This window comes from Hylobates moloch, unplaced genomic scaffold (genome assembly GCF_009828535.3).
Source record: "Hylobates moloch isolate HMO894 unplaced genomic scaffold, HMol_V3 SCAFFOLD_12, whole genome shotgun sequence".
Classification (NCBI taxonomy): domain Eukaryota; kingdom Metazoa; phylum Chordata; class Mammalia; order Primates; family Hylobatidae; genus Hylobates; species Hylobates moloch.
The window spans coordinates 90,931,918-90,951,955 of NW_026652287.1; the positions used below are offsets into that span (position 1 = coordinate 90,931,918).

The 20,038-nt window shown below is 34.5% G+C and overlaps 1 protein-coding gene across 3 annotated transcripts in view; it reads right to left on the minus strand.

The window, feature by feature from the left end:
* Window positions 1-17,794, minus strand: part of DCN (decorin) — a 36,807-nt gene extending 19,013 nt beyond the window's left edge. Inside the window, exons 1-2 of one of the 3 annotated variants that reach the window (XM_032170890.2) lie at window positions 17,533-17,794; window positions 13,284-13,527 (exon numbers count right to left, since the gene is read on the minus strand). In XM_032170890.2, coding sequence (XP_032026781.1) covers window positions 13,284-13,494 — 211 coding nt within the window. In that variant the 5' untranslated portion in view covers window positions 13,495-13,527; window positions 17,533-17,794. Of the gene's footprint in view, window positions 1-13,283; window positions 13,528-14,259; window positions 14,278-14,303; window positions 14,464-17,532 lie in introns of those variants that run through there. The other 2 variants (XM_032170889.2, XM_058425292.1) reach the window with 2 other exon arrangements.
* Between the last annotated feature and the right edge of the window lie 2,244 nt (window positions 17,795-20,038).

Sequence of the window (20,038 nt, forward strand, 5' to 3'; positions counted from 1 at the left end):
AAATCTATACGTTTTACCTCTTTGTTGTTGTATTGAAAAGTAGTTATTTTGATAAGTAGTCAGCATGAGTGATTTGCAAATCTATACATTTTTACATAAATACCATGTCAATAATTACTCTAGCCAAATCATCAGTAATAAAGATCTTTTTGATAAACCTAACCCTGTCACAGATCTACAGTTAAAATCATATAAACATATAATCAACTTGTGGCAGGATCTTGAAAATTTATCCAACATTTTGGGATAACGTTTCTTTTAGTTTTCATTGGAATGCCAAAACAATATTCATTTCAGTTGATATTTTATGACCAATAGGTATATGGCTAGTTAGAATGAAATAAATTTGGTAGTATGACATATCTGAAATTAATTTTATGAAGCATTACTTTTGGACTTTAGATTTTGTTCTGACTGAATTATTGTTTTTAGTTTGTAAATGTAAACTCATTGAATTACCAAATGGTCCATGGTATTAAAAATATTTTAATAGTCATTCAGCCAGTCATATAAGGATGAACCAGAATTATACAAAAGGCAGTTATTTTGAATAAATCATCGTGAATCATAATAGAGAAAAATATTAAATAAGGCCTTTTGCCTTTCTTTTTTCGTTGTTTCATATTGAAGTAGGACATTAAGTAAAAATTTGATATTCTATTAACTCAAATTAATGTGATCATTTCTGTATTTTAAGACTGCATAACATAAATCAGAAATATTTTTTAGCCTTTGTTAGAAGCAATCTCTCCATCATATCTGAAACTTGAAGTACTGAAGATTATTTTTTCATAAATTCAACAAGCCTTTATTGAATACCTCCTGGGCACCATGAATTTATTAGATCCTGGGAATATAGCAGGACCAAGGCAGGTATTACCCATGACTTCATAAAAATATAATTCAGTTTACTGTTTTCAATTAAAATAAAATTACTACAGGGTATAATAACTGCTATGTCGAGAAAATAACTTTTCAATTTTTTTTTATGTAAACATACCTGTAAACCACCATGGTAGCCATATTTTGACTGTCTTCATTTCTTTCATGAAAATTACAGAAAATATACCTGAAGCTACCTATTTCTGAGTCTTTTCCAAATAATATTTATTTATAATATCACTGCTCCATTGATAGTTGGGGTTGCGGGTGGAATCTTGTTCTTAATTCAGTGACCACCTATCTTTATAAATTTAAGTATCAAAATATAAGTAATTCTGAACTTACATAAATATTTTACATAAATATACAACTCTCATAGACACAGCTCCCATAGAAATAACAAGAGTCAAGTGTTTTCAGTGATGAACAGTAAAATACCAGAACAGCTACCTTGTAGGAGGTTGTTTAATGGCACTGTACAGTTGTAATTACCACCATTTTCAGAAATGTCAATTTGCTAATTTCATGCAATTAGGAATAGTAGACTTCTGCCAAATCTTTGATAATTAGTGTTCTCCAACCCAGAAAAGACAAACTTCTTTTCATTTGGAACGTAGTTACTACATTTTATCATTCCTTCTTGGGCACCTTCATCAAAGTCCTAATTTCCACTTGGGCTTACTTTTATTCATTGGTGAATTTAAATTCTAGTGACTCTCATTTTGTTAACGGGAAACTGCAGATAAAATTTCAAATGTGTAGGGAAAGAATGATGTGTCTGGATGGCTGACACTTTTGATCATGTTGTCATCCTAAAATTTTATAACACTAGGAATTACTTAAGGTAATTTATATACATCTTATTTCTAGAGATTCAGAAAAAAGGAATGCCATCCTCAGGATTCTAATTCTTGTAGTTTAGTTCTTGGAGAGCCATTTCAAAGATTAAAATTATAATTCTACAACCTGCTCTGAATTAGTAAATTTATGTTTATTGGGGGGATTTCACATATTAGTATTTTTATTAATAATTTAGTTTTAGAGTTTATTTTTAAAAATGAAATATGTTATTATTTACCTTACAATAACCCAATGAGATAGGTAAGGCAGTATGGCAATCTCATACTTTCAATTCTTTTAAAAAGTTTCATAACATGAACAAGCTTATCTAGTGAGGAATGACAAAATGTGAATTAGATGACAACTCTCCTGGCTTCCAGCATTACTTTTTTTTCTGGCATACCTATCCGTACCCCCTGAAATAATTGTTCTGATATCAGACCCAGTAATATGCTTTACCTGTAAGGGGTAGATAAGGCACTGGAGTGTTAACTAGCTTGCTCAAAGACAAGAGACAGAGCATAATGGAGAATTTGCCCTAGTTATTATGGGTTCTGTGAATGTCACAAAGGGAAGGGCCCTTAAATGTCAGCTAGTCTATGGTTCCCAAATGCTGATTAGGTAGACTCTATGATGAGGTTGTTAGCAATCTATATCAAAATAAAAAAACAATAAGAGCAGTGTGGTGAGTTTTAATGTAAATTATCTCACACACACACACACACACACAGACACTCACACACACACACACACACACACACATTTCTGAGACCATCTGAGACCAGTTCCTGCCTTCACTTCCATTTCTACTTTTAAATACACCTTCTTTAAAAAATGATTATGATAGCAGATGGTAGGCTCTTGTTTTGTTAGGTTTGGTATAGACTTTAATGAGAAATTAACTTGTTCAACATTCAAAATTTTAATTATCCCAGAAATCAGAGAATTTTAAGCTAGTCTAATCTTCTCATTTCATAGGTAAGGAAACAGAAACCCAAAGAAGTTAAATAGCTTATCTAAGGTGCCTCAGGGCTAAAGTAGATCAAGAACCAGGATAGTTAGAGTCCTCACTCCAGAACTATGTTTTTTGTTTGTTTGTTTTTTGTTTTTTTGTTTTTTTTTTTTTTGAGACAGAGTCTTGCTCTGTCGCTCAGCCTGGAATGCAGTGGCATCATCTCAGCTCACTTTAACCTCCACCTCCCGATTCAAGCGATTCTCCTGTCTCAGCCTCCCGAGTAGCTGGGACTACAGGCATTTCCCACCAATGCCTGGCTAATTTTTTGTATTTTTGGTAGAGATGGAGTTTCACTGTGTCAGCCAGGATGGTCTCGATCTCCTGACCTCATGATCCACCAGCCTTGGCCTCCCAAAGTGCTGGGATTACAGGTGTGAGCCACTGTGCCTGGCTGTGGTGTGCCATTTATGCATGTGATCATTGTGCATATTTTCTAATGCTGATCTACAGCTATTCCTTGAGCATATTATACTCATTCCTAGCTACTCATTTTTGTTCATGCAATGCATATTTTATGTAAAACTCCACTTATTCATTTATTTCTATTTCCATTCTAACAATCCCTTGAAGCATATCCGTTATCCCTCTCCTCTGTAATATTCATCCTGACCACCCCCGTGTAACAGTAATCTTGCACCTCTGAACTTCTTACAGGCTATAGATTTATAAGTTTAAACTATACTGTCCTGTATTTCAGGGTCTTTGTGTGTTTTGTTAGTTTATTTATTTTTTTCCTGAGTAAGGGGGACTAATTACGGTTTCACATCAGCATTTTGCTCTGGCTGCTTTGAAAACAAGAAGTGCCTTTCTGATTAATTAATTTTAAAGTCTATCTGCCTTGTTGTCCCATGATGAAAAGTTTATGAGTATGGTTTCGAGATCATTTCTGCCATGTTCTGTTATAACCATCTCCCTATAACCTGCTATCATAGGAGTTTTTATTTTCCTCAGAAGTATTAGGATACAGCTGGTTATAATAATTATATTTTTTCCTGTTTCCGGGAATATTTTATAAATGAATGCTACTTACTATCAAATATGTCATCCCCATTATCTGCAACTGAAAATTGCTCTCACTTTCTTCAGTGTCTTTGCCATATTTGTGAAGCACCTTTTGTCACATACATATCTCAACAAGACTGATTTTTCTGTCTTACAGAGTGACTACTCCAGCAGTAAGAGTTTCTCTACATGGCATATATTTCTCCTGGGAAAGGATCAATTAGAAGCTTCTAAATGAAGAAACAAATCCCCGTTCATAGATTTGCATTTTCGAAAACAAACAATTAATCCTGAATCTGATTGATCCTCTAAATTCCAAAGGAAAATGAAGAAATTGTGAATCTGTAGTGTAAAGGAGAGTTAGGAGATGTTTTAGCTGGGTGCTGTGGCTCTTGCCTCTAATTCCAGAACTTTGGGAAGCTCAGGCAGGTGGATTGCTTGAGCCTCTGAGTTCAAGACCAGCCTGGGCAACATCGCAAGACCCCATCTTTACAAAAAATTAGCTGGGCGTGGTGGCACAAGCCTGTAGTCCCATCTACTCCGGAGGGAGGATCCCCTGAGCCCGGGGAGGTTGAGGCTACGGTGAGCTGTGATTGCGCCACTGCACTCCAGCCTAGGCAACAGAGTGAGACCCTGTCTAAAAAACAAAACAAAACAAAACAAAAAAGCTATTTTTAAAAAAGCAATGTATGTACTTCATCTGGATCCTGACTCATATAAATGAGCTATAAACTATGGCTATTTGAGAGCTTTATTTTTCAGAGAAACATACTGGTATATGTATTGTTAGATACAATCATATATCTGGAATTTGCTTCAAAATGATATGGAAGTGGATGGAGATAGAAAAATAGTGGCATTAGTTGACACCAGTTGAAGCTCTGTGGTGGGTACACAATGGGGTCATTTTATTATGTAGAATTTTCATATTTAAACATGCTCCTATAACATTTTTTTATAAGATTGTTATGTGAATTTCAATTCTGGTTCCTCTTCTTGATCTTTAAGATTAGAAGACATACTGAGGCCGGGCGCGGTGGCTCACGCCTGTAATCCCAGCACTTTGGAAAGCCGAGGCGGGTGGATCATGAGGTCAGAAGATCGAGACCATCCTGGCTAACACGGTGAAACCCCATCTCTACTAAAAAATACAAAAAATTAGCTGGGCGTGGTGGCAGGTGCCTGTAGTCCCAGCTGCTGGGGAGGCTGAGGCATGAGAATGGCGTGAACCGGGAGGCAGAGCTTGCAGTGAGCTGAGATCGTGCCACTGCACTCCAGCCTGGGTGACACAGCAAGACTCTGCCCCCGCCCCCCCCAAAAAATTAGAAGGCATATTGTTTAAACCCTCTGTCCTCAGTTTTCTTAAGTCTTTTACAGACTTTTTGTGAGAATTCAATAAGCTATGCTACAAAATAATCTCCACCATAGTGCATAGCAGCGTCTCAAGTATTGCTACCTATGATTATTATTAATAAGCAAAATAGAGGGTGTTGCTCTCATTATCTTTCTGATTATTCATCTGTAACTCTTTCTTTTCTGTACAATTACAATGCATATTATCCTAGAGGCTGAAATCTGTTTTTCAGGTATGTCAAACACAAGGTGTTCATCTAAAGATCTTGGTCCCGAAATGTTTTTTTCTTGACAGTTATTTCCTGGTCTTTCTGCATTCATCATTGTTCCCATGAAGTTCAGGGCCTTTGGGGTGCTTGTCTACCAAGTTCAGGGCCTTTGGATAAGCCTTCAGTTTAGGAAGCACATGATCCCCAATGAGTAATTAGACTCCTCAAAAACTGCTCCTGGTCAATGTAACCCTATCTTAATGGTAGCAAATGCTACACTCTTTCGCAAATCTATAAAATATTACTCTTTGTTTGTACATCATTAGAGTCAGAATGGCTTGGGTTAAAATCAACTCGGCTATTAAGGAGAGATGACCGCAATCTGCAAGTTAGCATTCCTCAGGCTCCATTTCCTCATCTGAAAACACCAAGCCTGAAGTAAATTGTGGTAGAAATACACTAGGACTAGAGATTATTTTTGATAATTAAAAAATGCTTATTTGAACTAAACCTAATCTTCAAAAAATATAAAAACGGATAGTATTCTATGAAACAGTTATCCTACCTTAATTTTTTAAATTTTTAAATGAACAAATTTAAATTCTGCCTTTAACCATATCTGATTGTATTAATTGTATGTGATTGTTAACTAAATAATTCCTATTGATACTGATGAATTTTATGGTTATTCATAAAATGATATAGAAAGTAAAATGTTAACATTTTAAATTACATGTATCAATTAGCCAGGTTCAATTTACGTCCAAAAAATGTTCCATAATGAAAACAAAGTCATCAAGATATGACTTAATACTTTTCTTATGATCTTAAGTAGAAGAATTAAGTAACTATGAAGTTAATTTGTAAATTAATTTAATTACAATTATTTAACATCTTAATGTAGTTTGTAATCATTAAATAATGACCTTCATGAGGGATACGTAATATCTGTGGGCTTTCTCTACATAATACATAATTATGCTCAAACTTCTCATTAGAAATGTATATAAATCTAAGTAAATACGCAGATGATTATATTTTTCAAAGATGGCATATATTAAATTTTCTATCCTGCATGCTTTTCTACAATACGCATTTGTCCCAATACCATTAGGAGGTAGCATCTAATTCCTCTCTCTTCCCTTTGAATTCAGGATGGCCTTGTGATGCCTCTAGGAATCAATAGACTGAAACACCATAACATTTGAGACAAGGTCAGAAAAGATTGTACAGCTGCTACCCACTTTTTCTGGGATGCCTGCTCTGGTACAGCCAGGGGCCATAGAAAAAAAGAGAGGCTGTCTGAGGCAATCCAGAGGATAGAACAGCCAAGCTTGTGGGCGACAGCGACAGCAACTGTCAGTTATGAAAGTGAACAGGTGTCCAGCCCAGGCTAGCCTTCTTATGACTATAATCTCGGCTAACATTTGACTACAAATGCAAGAGTGACCCCAAGTGAGAACAGCCCTTCAGAGCCCTTCCCAAATTTTCCATAACTCAAGTCATGAGCAAATTAAATTTTTTTTTAAGCCACCATGTTTTGGGGTAAAATTCATTCAGCTGTAGTAACAGGAGCATAGTGGTTTACTACATTTATTTTTCATTGAGCAGCCTTTATTTAACATAATTCTAAATTTTCCACTAAAACACACTATTTTCAAGGTAGCCTGGATTAGATATTTGCTCTCCCAGTTTTTGTAAGGAGCTTTATCTTCTTTAAAATCTAGTTATTTATTAAAGCAAATAAGACACTACTTAAGACATTACCAAAAAATCATTTCTGAATAAAGACTAGTAAGAAATAGACTTCTTTTTTTTCTTCCCTTCTTTTGGTTGTCCCAGTGATGAACAGCATTGTTCTGCTAGCAAATGTCAGCAATCTGGTAAACATCATGTTGGACAAAGGCCAGGTCGTCTTAAAACATCATGCTTTTTTTCTGCCATGTGGCAGGAGTCCAAATTCTAAGATTTATTCTTATTGACTTTCAACAATTTTTTTTGTAATTCTGTATTCAGCTTCATCATTGGGACATTGGTGGTGTACTTCAGTTTTTGGGCAAATGACCAAAATAATATTTAGGAGCTCCAGCCCCACCAAAAACTTTTCTGCTCAAGGCAGGCATGTTTCCCTTTTTCCATCTTAAAAATGGCAATCTGACTGTGTTATCAGTTAGACCAGGCTTCAGACATAGACGATTCTTCTCTTTAATTCTATTCTCTTTCCAGTCAAACTCAAGGGATTTCTAAGCTTCCTGGTTTTACAGTTGTCCTTAAAGGGAAGGAGAAAGGATGCACTGAGAAATCACTTCTGTTTCTCAATCAGACATGTTCCCTTCTCTTTGCAGCTTGCTAGAGTCAAGAATATTGTAGAATATTCATCCAAGCATTAATTCAAGAACCAAGCCATGCATATGTTCGTGTATTCATTCATCAATCATTGAATGATGTTTAAAGAGTCTACAAAGTATAAGGCAGTTTGTTGTGTAGAGGTTGTACAAAGATAAATTATTGCAATACTTCATTTCTAGTGAAGAAAAAAATAAAATAGATATATAAAAAGATAAAAGATATTGTACAATCACAGATATGTATATATAATTGATTATTATAGAATAATCAAAGCAAATGTAGATTACAGTAAAAAAAGCAGAAGTAGGCAAGCTACAGAAGTTAAAGCAGTCCACAGACTAAGTCAAGAGTAACTGAGTCTTGAGTGTTACAGTATATATGCTAAGGGCTTTCTCTTTTTATTAAGACTGAATTGCAGCCTCATTTTTTTTTATTTTTGAGGAACTATGTAATCTTTTTCCACTCTTTTGAAGGAGAAAAGTTAAGATTAGAGGGTCTCATGGTTTTCCTCTTTTACTCAGGGAATTGATATTTTAGCTAACCAATTCCCACCATATCCCCTGGAGCTAGGGATGTTCTTCCAAAGGAAAATGAATCACAGCTGCAGTCTCACGAAATGCCTTGATCCCACACAGCTGCCTCTCTCTCCCTCCTGGGGACCGAGAAGGAAACCAGGGCTATGTTAGTTGTCATTCGGGTCAAGGAGACAGACGCTCCCTTTGGCCTTCTTGACTCCCTCTCTTCCTCCTCTCCATCTTTAACCCCTTGATTCGGGAGACTCGTTTAACCAGGTCACATTGAGCATTACTCTTGCTTCATCTGAAGATCACCCATACTCCACTCCTACCCAATGTCAATTTAGGCAATCCAGTGGGCATACTTTGTGCACAGCCTCCTTCCCATATCATGTTTTGGAAACACCCTTTTGGTGCATTCGAAACTCTGAATGAGGAACACTTCACACCCCTGCTGCTGCAGAGCCAGACATAAACGATAAAGGCAACTGAGCCTCTAGCATTCTGTCTGTTCCTCTACAAAATAGTCCTAATTTATTTTTCTGGGTTGATTTCATGGGAGAAGTCTAATGCTTCATTTACCTCTTGTATAAGGTCTGCTTCTGGAAAACCAGTTTCCCCAGCCAAGCGAGAAGCTGTAGTACAATATGTCCCAAGTGGTAACCTCTGACAAAATTTTTCACCAGTTCAAGAAAAATGATTATGAAGAAGAAGCAATTATATAATTTAAAAGGTTGTACTTTTTCTGATATTTTTAAAAATTAAAACATTATTTGCATTATAAGGTACATTATTAGAAATCAGTAGTTATTTGTAATGCTTCTATATGGCAAAATTAAATGTGTTTCATGTTCTGGCACCATTTCTAGAGGGTTAAGTGTGTGGGGGTATGAATCATTTATGATTATAAAATAGCCAAATGTTTCATTGTTCTCAAATCAAACAAACTCATTTTGTTCAAAGGAATATTGGTTTGGAGAACATTCAATTGCCTAGTAAATGCACAATTTTTTTTATTCTTGTCTATCTACATTTGGAGATGATGTGGTCCTCTTTAGAGAGGTGGAGAGAGATGGTACTATTTTGTCTCTAGCTTGACAACCCGTATACTTACTAGAGACTCTTAATAACTCTCTAATAAGACTCTAAATAAGTCTCTAATAAGTATATGGCTTATTTTCACTGAGTATAAATATGATATAATTTGAATTGAGAATAATAAGTCATTGAGAGTCTCTAATGAGTATATGGCCTATACCTATTATTCTCATTAATACATAAAAATAAAAGGAAGTATCAGAAACAGCCTCATGTTCTTAGCCAACTTTGCCTGAAATGGTAAGTGAAATGTAAGTTACTATAATAAGCATTTGTACATATATTTTTCTATTCTTACCCAGTGAAATAAGATATATTTCCATTTATCAAATGAGACAAAGTTTTGAAAGTTTCAAGGTTACAAGTAGTAAACGGCAAAGCAGAATTTGAGACCAGAGGTGCTTAACTGCACAGCCCAAGTTCTTTCCACTATCAAATAGTTTTAAGAGGCATTTCAACTCTTCTGAAATTTGTTTATAAGAAATACATCAAGAATTATTATTTTAATTTCGGAGACTAGTCAAAAGTCAATGCTTGTTCTTATTTGACTTGTCAGGAGTGATTTGTATTTCAGTAATGAGGTGTTAAGTCCATACCAAATTATACTACCTGGTGACACTTGATCCAAAGATGAATGGCTCAGCCAAAGAGTACCTAAGTAAGGAAAGCTGTCTTCCTTCAGGATGCCAAACATATAAAATAGAAAATCCAATCAAAATCAGAACATTTTAAAATTTTTTGGTTTTTAGAAGAATGAGTTACATTGTGGATTTATGATTATAAAGTAACTGAAAGACTTCTGAATTTGCTAACTCTATATTTATTTTTAATGCTCCTTTTTGAAATAAATGCTATAATTAAGAGGGAACTGGTTTATTTCTTAACATGATAGATAAAAGAAGACAAGATATGGGTCTCATAAAACTATGGTTCCAATTACAAGGTAAGCTGCAACAGGTTCAACAAAACAATTTGGCCAATATCTATGAGGAATTCGTGTTTACTGTCTCAATCCCTCATCCTCTTAAAAAAAAAAAAAAAGCACATTTTAATACTCCTGTGATAAATTAGAATTAGGGACTAAAACAGTCCATGCATTTTTCCAGAGGCATCAAATTACCCTGCAGAGTAATTACATAATTTTAATTTCATAGGTTTTTACTTCTTAGCTTTGAAAGAATTGTTTAAAATTTTGATGTTGTTTAACTTTGCCAAGAATATTTCTTAGTGGTAAAAAGTAGTCAAACATTTTGATTTAAAAAGTTTATTTGTATTGAACATTATTTCGATAATAAGATGACAAAGGACTTTTGTCCTTCAACACTGTAGCTTCTCTCTGCTCATTGTCTGCTGAGGATAATCCATCAAGGATAATCCTGAAGACAATGTTAGTCTTTGATACAGATAAGCATTAACATTTGCCATCCCCAACTGCATTGCATTTATTTTCTTTATTATAATAATTCAAGCTTCATGCTTAGATCACTAGAGGACATAACAAATTAAAAAATCAACTATATTGCATTTACAATGAATGAGGTGGTCCATTTCTCCTGCTTTCTTTCTTTTTTTCTTCATGTGTTACTGCATATAATCATCATATAATTTTAAAACTGCATGAAGCTGCTACTATGACCCGGGTACCTCACACAATTAATAGGATTTCTAAGACTGTGATTTTTCTGCAGATGGAGATGTCAAGGCTCTCAACAGCTTGCCAGCATCATAAAGTAAGGAAGAGTTAGATAATAGTTAAAAACATGAAATGAGTTCATTTGTTTTATTTAAAGTCAAGTGAATTTCATTTCCCTTTAAGAAATGTATTTTCTTAGAGATATCTGATTAAAACTTTTATAATATATTTAAATATTCATCTGTAAATTTTAAAATATTGAAAATACCTTGCATGAGACCACTGCTCATTGGAACTTAGTTCTCTTAGTTAAATATGGTTTTAAAAACAAATTATTTTTATAATTTTAGCTACTTCCTTAGTATATGAGTCAGTAAACCTAGTTATAATAAAGGAATGATGTACACTTTGAGCTCCTAGAAAAAAGATAACATGTAGAAAACTTTCTCATCTGAAAACAAAACAAAATAAACAAAACAATATCAACAGCAACAACAAAACTATCATAAAGATCCCAAGTCAGTGAACTTGCTGTTTCCTAACACTACATTTTGTTGTTGTTGTTTCGCTTTGAACAATTGACTTATGCCTTTTTACATAACACAGAATTGGAAAACTGGCCCAATGCTTTCATCAGGGTCAAGCTTTATGAGCTATTTTTCATGGAAGCAAAGGCAAACTATATTTACGAAAAAATAAAACTTCACTAAAGTGACTGGCCAACTCTTCTTTCCTTAAAAATATCAACCCTTCATTTTTGATAATATATGTAGCAAGAGAAATAATAAATTCTTTTAACTTTTTCTCAGAGGCAAAGTGAAATTTAACTAGCATCACATTTTTGGGGAACTTCACCACTTTAGTAACTGCAGAAAAGATTATCCTGTGTATATCCATCAAATGGTGATTTCTTCAGATTTTTTTCAACCCTGTTATTTTCCTGCCCAAGACAATAATGCAGGTCATGTCTAGATGCTTATAAAGTTTCTGAAGAGTAATCCAATCTCCCCTGTGATGAATACACAATTCAAAAAGTAATAGTCACCACCACTAGAATATAAGATCCACAAGAACTAGGGCCATATTTGTCTTCCTCATCCTTTCCTCCCCATGCCTAGAGCAGAGCTCATCCATGATGGGTTCCCAATATAGCTTCTGAATGAGTGAACAAATGGATCCATTGGAATTATCCCGTGGCCTTTTGAAAGCCTTTATATAACATTTGTATTTGGGTTTTAAATGGCTATACCATATATGTGTTGAAGAAGCTATTTCAAGTGTTTTTCAGTTGTTACTACTGAATACACTTTATGTTTTTTCTGGGTTCCTATAGGTAGTTTATTCCAATTGTAGAAGCTGCATTTTTCTTCTGCAAACTACTGCTAGAAATCATGTTCTGAGTAAATATAGGACTTCTCAAAGAAGTACCTGATCATAGTATGGGATTTCCTCCAGAAGGAAGTACACATGGTGGAATCATGATATAAAGATTTTTTTTTCTTTTCATCTCCAATAAGAAAATACACCCCTTCAAAAGGAGGAATGTGAACCAGCTGCCATGTAAACTGAGTTCATTCCCCTTTGGCCCATCCACTGAGCTTCAATCTTTCTGGAGATTTATCTTCTAAGTGTAATGCTCTTGGAATTTCCAGACCACATTTTTCTCAAAAGATGATAAATCAAACTGTCTTTAGCGTGTTAGGCTAAAGATATATGTAACACAATTATATTGAATATTTACACCATACCTTAGTGATAAATATTTCCTTTGAAACTTTCTAAAGAATATAAGCAGCTGGATTACAAAATGTCAAAAGTAAAGACAAAACTAAGACTCACAGATTAAGGGAGTATTTTGATACTTGAAAGATAAATTTTGTCATAAAATTTGACGTGTTTTGCTTTTGATAACTGCATATTTTACAATTTAGTAGTGTTGAAACTCTGTTGTCTGGGCTAAGTGAACAGTAGAGAGACTGACCTGATTTTCTTAATATCTAATATTTTATAAAAGCACATTATAGAATTAAGATTAAACCATTACTCTGAAATTTTAGAATATAAGACTTTTTTTGTTCAAAATTTTATTTTGTAGAAGGGATATGAAGCTCAGAAATATTTTTTTAAATGATTTGTCCAAGATTGCAAAGTAATGGAGGAAAAAAGGAAGAGGGACAGAGAGGGAGAGAGAGGCAGAGAGAGAGAGAGAGAGAACCACAAAGCTACTTTCCTTTCTATCCTGTTCTGCTTCCTTTACTCCTCATTAGGTGGCACTGTCTCTCACATTTAGAGAGATTAAAACTGAAAATGAATGCTAAACTCTCAGAGTTGCCATTCCCAAGAATGAAACAAGTAAGGTAGGCAGAGAGAAACTGCATCCCACTCACCCAAATCAGAACACTGGACCACTCGAAGATGGCATTGACAGCGGAAGGGGCACACTGGGCCTAGCGGGGACTCGAAGTCGAGGTCATCAGGAACTTCTGGGCCTATCCCAGAAGCCTCATCTTCTAGCATAAAGTCAAATAAGCCTCTCTGTTGAAACGGTCCGGCCCAGGAAACTTGTGCAAGCAGAAGGAGGATGATAGTGGCCTTCATGATTTATCTCATGTATTTTCACAACCAGGGAAACTAGGAAACAAATGAGAGATTTAAGAAGAGTAGCACTGTCTAATCTGTGTGTTGTTTCTTATATAATATGCCACAATAGAGTGAGCACAAAGAAAAGGTGCAAAATAATATTTAAATTGTTATCAGGAAGCAGAGCATTAAAAATGTATTGAAAGATGATCAAGTACATTATAGTATCATTTGCACAGCTATTTACTTAGGATGAGAAATCTGAATATTATTTAAATCTGCTTGTTTGAATTTTGGGTCCAAACTAAGATGTTATACTATATATTCAAATCGTTTGCAAAATTGTCATGATAATAAATCATGTTGGACTTTTCAATGCTCACTTAACACATGGTCAGATAAAATTATCTCTATCTACATAGGAGATCTCCAATTTCTGCTTCAGAAATATCTCTGGAAGCCAGTCACATCTCTCCATCCTACCACAATTATTTTGGTCCAGGCCCTTCTCATCTATCCCTAAACTACTGCAAGAGCTTCCAATTCATCTCTGCCTTGCATATTTCCTCTATTTCAGTCCATCTTCCACTTTGCTGCCTGAGTCATCTTCTAAAAATTCAATTTTATCTTATTAATTTCTACTACAAACCATTTATTAACTTCCTATGGCTTATCAATACTGTCCACAGTCCCTGTGCTGTATGTCAGACCACTCATAAATTGGTATGAATTAATAGCTCTAGCCACATTCCTTTTCATTGTCACTCCATTCCGAGTCCTCACCTGAACCCTGACAATCAAAGCTATTTGCCTTGTAGAATACCGACCTTGCAAGTGTGCTGTAAAGATTAAATGAGATAGTGGGCTTCTCTTCTGTGTCCCCTGGCTCATCCAGGCAGGATGCTGCTTTCTCCCTCTTCTCTGCTCCCAAAGCACGTTGCTCTTACCTCTTTTAAAGAACTTATCACATTATATTGCAATTTGTTTTGCGTGCTTGGTCTGTCCCTCACTAAACGATGTACTCCTTCAGGGCGTGTCTTATTATTCCTTGTTCTGTACCCGGGCCTTGCACAATATTTTGCACACAAATGACTCAATTGACCATCACTTTATTGACAAGACGATTTATTCCATTTGTTCCAAGCAATCAGTCCGATTTTTTAAAACACAAAATTAGCTTTTTTTCAATATCGAATTTCTGATATAAAAAAGCAGATTGAAAACCTCAACTTGGTATAAGCAAGATCGGCTTTAAAAAATAAATCAATTTCCTAGTTTCTCAAACATTATTTTTAATAAGCTAATAAACACATATGGAAAATTCTAACTGATTTTTATATGATGTATGTATGATCTCATTTTGCTCACAGGGCATTTTGTAAAAAACCAACTGTTGTTTTGATAAATGTATTCCATGTTTATCCATTCATTCCACAAGCACGAATCTATGTTGTTAAATCAACTGAAGTGCACTAAATAAATCTGAGTGACAAAACTGTAATAAATCTGAATAACAAAAGGTACTTGATTATATAGCAACAAAGTCATTTGGGAGATGAAATATTTTTTAAATTCCATTGAAACTATTCTGATATCTCCAAAGCATAACAGATATTTAGTCCTATCATAGCAGATATTTAGTCCCATCATCTCTACCTTGAATTGTACACTTAGACGAATCCATATTAAAGCTGTACGTTGGTAAGTAGAATTTTAGAGCTGTTTTGAGTCATTATCCAATTGTAACATAGTTTTAAAAAAAAAGAAGAAAGAGAAAGAAAGAAAGAGAGAGAGAGAAAGAAAGAAAGAGAGAAGAGAAGAGAAAAGAAAGATCTTCGTATGTTCCAACCTTAAGGTATCTTCTGGGAATTTTTGCCTAGATTCTCTAGAGAAGAAACAAATGTTTTTCAGTTTCTTACATGTTTGTTCTTAGTTTATATTTACCACTGATATGTGTCTAAGGCAGCACATGTTGAATGCAGGCTTGTGGCTTTTCATTTAACAAAATATCATGAAGATTATTATTCACACTGCCACTTTAAGTTCAACATTAAGCTTCTTCTAGCAGCCCACTCCCATTCAGTTACTGAGTATCCCTTTAAGAGAAGACTCTTGTTTTGGCAGCCTGTTTCTTTGGATTGTATCTGAGGGAGTGGTTTCGTATCTGTTTCCCATTAAAAATGCAATGTTTATGGTTTACCACAAGCTTGCTAGTCTTGCATATTTAATGTCTTACAAGTTTAAAAGAAAAATGAAGCAAAGTGATTGCAGATTTAATAAATAGCAACGACAGTTAATGCAGATGTCGCTTTGTAATCTTTTCTCCAGAGCAGAACATGCCTGGTTGTTTCACTAACAACCCGCAAAAGAAAATGTTGAGTATTAGCTGAGAGAAATAGTATTATAATTTATGTTTGTTTACTCCTGTGAAAATGGTACAAATTCTCCAAACAATATTCTTTTTGATTGAAGCCGAATATAGACAAGCAGCTTATAACGTCAATCACCGATTTTTATTTCACTTTCATTTGCTCGTATGTGTGTGTGTATGTGCATGTGTGTGAGAGAGTGTATGTGTGTGCATATGTGTGTGACAGAGAGAGAGTGTATGTGTGTGTGTGCATTTAACCCTGACTGTACTGTGAAAAAATAATTGCATGTCCAGAAACTGTGCAAAATCTTCCATAAAATCATCTGTTTTATATTAGTGTCATGGTACTTGAAGACCCAGCATCTTAAAACATTTAATGTGGGCTGTCAATACTGATAATTCCTTTAGTCATTTCCTTCTTTCCTTAATTAATCAGAAATATAAAGAGCAAAGAGCAGCTGTCCAAGTAGTAACGAAAGAGATTGTTATTGAGATGATATGCTGTTTAAATTTTATTGAAACTGTTTTAAGTAGCCTGAAAATGCATGACACTGTCCAAGATGCTAATTACTAACGTAATATCACTACTCCACTGAAGCTAGTTGCCATAGTTTACAAATGTTTTACCAAAAATAATAATTTCTGGTTCCTAAAACTACTTAAACCCATTAAATGAACTATATCATTCAGATCAACATTTGCATTATGTCATCTATGCCTTTGGTGTCACTTTCAAAGTCAAAATTTAACCCTCAAGAGATAAGTGAAGCTATAAATGCAAAACAAAATTAAAATCCTACAGCACTAGATGATTAAAAACTTCAATAATAATATATGTAATTTTAAAATAAAGAATAAAAGTAGCATTTATCCACAAACAAGGGTTACTATAGGAGGCATTTGGCTCTTTTCTGGTTAGAAACAGCAACAGGAAAAAAAAAAAGCCACAGGTATTTACATCACTGGGAGCCCACTTAACCAGTGGTCACTGTGTTACCCTGTTCTGAAATTAGAAAATTAACCCACATCCTCATTTTATAGTGAATGTATCTTAAAATTTCACTTGCAGTGAAGATACTGACTGGGACACTTTACATTTAAGAAATTATACAGCTTTTTTAGTATCTTAGGCATTTATTAACATAAATATTTTCAATGTTTATTTTCACTTCTCTGGTGATAATTTCTATTCATTTCTGGGGTTGAAGAAATATACATTAGGTATCTTCAGCTAATCACCAAAGTTCAGTTCTTCTGGGCTTTTAAAAGTTCTTAAAGCAATCAAAAATTCAGGAGAAAAATACATTTTTAAATATATAGCTCAATTACAGATATGCTACTTTAGAATACTTTTCAGTTACCACCTCTTAAAGAGCTAAACATTCATTAATACAAACACGAAAACATTAATATAGAGAGTCGTGGTGTTAGGTTACAGTTTTTTGAGAAGCATCTTTGCAAAAACAGAAGAGAAAGAAATAAAACAATGCATTCAATCATTTTATCAAATATTTAACTTCTGTTTTCAAATAATACTTGTTTAAAATGTTGCATAAAAACTATAAAAGTTTAACAGTTTTTTTTTTTCCTTTTCTTTTTCTCACCAAATAATCCCTTTTGCTCTCAACTTGACCGAAGTTTTATTAGTCTGTAGCAGAGTTCAGGACAATTATTGAAAACCATACCTTTTAATCCGGGAATTTGCCACAGGAGCCCTCAAAGCTGAGATGTAATTACACTAAATATTCAGCCCAAGTGAAAGAGTTTGCAGGTGTGGAAAGGAGGAGGGGGTAGGTGCTGCTCTGTGACTGTCACTAGGTTGAAAATCTCCTGCTTCTACTCCATAGCACAGTTAAAAAATAAGGTTTCCCTCAATGAACACAATCCGGCTGACACCCACATTAGATCATATGGTAATGATATGTCTCTTGTATTGTAGCCAGAAACTTTATCGGCCTTTTTTTTCCTCCCATTTGCTTTATTCTTTTTGCATCTGCTTAAGATTCTAAACTGCTTATGTAGTATAGTGGAGCAACTTGATTTGAAATTTGTCTTATTGTAGATTCATTTCCCTAAGATATTGTAACTAAAGGGTTTGTTTCCCCACCCCCCATCTCATTTCATTCTCCACCCTTTCTAGCCTTGTTTACAAGTAGCATTTATTAGACTTCCAAAATGACATTTTTTTCTTGCTTTCAGGATGTGTAAGTCCAGAAAAATGGAATGAAATTAATCTTGTAGTTGTTTTAAATGTGGACTGCAAAAATAAATGAGTAGCCTTATGTGAAACTACTCATTCGGATTCTTACTTGCCTTGGAATGTTTGTGTAAATTCAAGCACTATGCTGTGGAGTTTTTCCTGCATATTTTGGACATATTTCTAAAGTGTCCTGAAAGAAAGTCGTGGTTTTATATGAAAAGTATGTCATCTATCACTTTCATTAATCATAGTTTAAAATCTTTCTCATTGTCCACCAGTTTTTAAATAAAACACATAGATAACCTGTAGTTGATCACAACATAGTTTCATCATCTATATATGAAAAATTTGATTTTCATAGATTATACTTTTATGTAAACTAGAACTTTGAAAACGCAATAGAGTCTATGTGTCTTTCCAAATTTCAGTAAATGAAAAGAAAAAAAAGTGCAACTACAAGGAAAGGTATTTATTTAGCCACTGGAAATATTTTTTGAGCTTTTATAATTCCCTTGCTGGATCTGTTAGTTGTCTCTGTGTAGGTCTCTGTGTTTTGACTTGTATCATTATGCTCTGGCCCCTAGGCTGTTACCAGGTGGAAACTGGAAATCAACAGCTGTGAAACATGAGAGGATCCCCCTCCCCTCCTGCAGCCTCCTTCCTTCCCTCCTCCAGCCATCAAAGTATATTCTTCCACAGTAAATATTCTTTTTCCTCAATAAAACTTAGAGAAATTAAATTCTCGAGTGGTATCTAAGGAGGGGGAGGGGTGCTACCACGTTATAGTTTGCCTTATTTCCCAAGCCCAGCCTCCCAGATAAACAATTTACCCTACTCTGCATCTCCTTAACATTTAATAACCACATATCTAGTTATTCTGATAGTTTAGACAAAGGCAAGCACTATTGTCCCTGGACATTGGTGCAAAAGTCCATGATCCCCTTTACTTGGAATTTATTAATTTCCTTTCTGAACTCTTCTTATATGGCATTTATCTCTTTTTGATGACATATAATCACTCCTGCCTCACATAATAATTATTTATGTACGTGTCTTACTCCAAGGGAGGAATGACATTGTGTTCATATTTGTAGAATCCCTGCACCCAGAATAGCCATGGTATATACTAAGTTACCAAGACACATTTGCTAAATTAGTAAAGACAATCAAATGATTGGCTATGGACTGTACCCGGACTGGTGTTTTGCCCCAATCCTAGCTTACTGTTTATCAAAACCTAACCCTACTAAAGTGTATATGACAAATTATGGCAATCATTATTACAAGACAGAGAGAAAAGAAAGTATTAAACAAAAAGTAGAAGAAGAAAAATGAGGAGGAGGAGGAAAAAAGACATAATGCCTTTTTATGTAGATAATTTTACTTTTATAAAAGCAGAAACATTATGGTTAAGATTTAGATCTGTTCCTTCCCCCCGATAGTAAGCTGTATGAACTCAGGCAACTTACTTAACCTCTCTGAATTTCAGTTTCCATATCTGAAAAACAGATACAAATTCTTACCTAACTCATAGTGTTGGAGTGGAGATTAAATAAGGCAATATATATAAAACACTTAACTCAGAACTTAATCCTTATAAGTGAAAATCTCCGTAAATGCAAGCTTTTATTATGTTTTGACATATATTTCAAAACAATCCTTTGAGTTAGACAAGATAAGTCAAATTTACTATTTCTGTTTTACAAATGAGAAAATTGAAGCCCAGTGACTTGCCCAAGTTCACAGAGCTGGCAAGAAACAAAGCAGAAACTAATATCCAGGTCTTCTCACACCTAATCCAGTTTTCATTACTAAACTATACTAAACTATAATATATCTTAAGAAAGAGAAAGCAAACTCTTACTGTATAGAAAATTAATTACCAAAGTTTTGAGATAACATCTTTTCAGACTATTTTACAAACCATGACCAAGTTACAATGCTTTTAAAACTTTATTTAATTTGTTCAGGAACAAATAAAAATTTTCTTT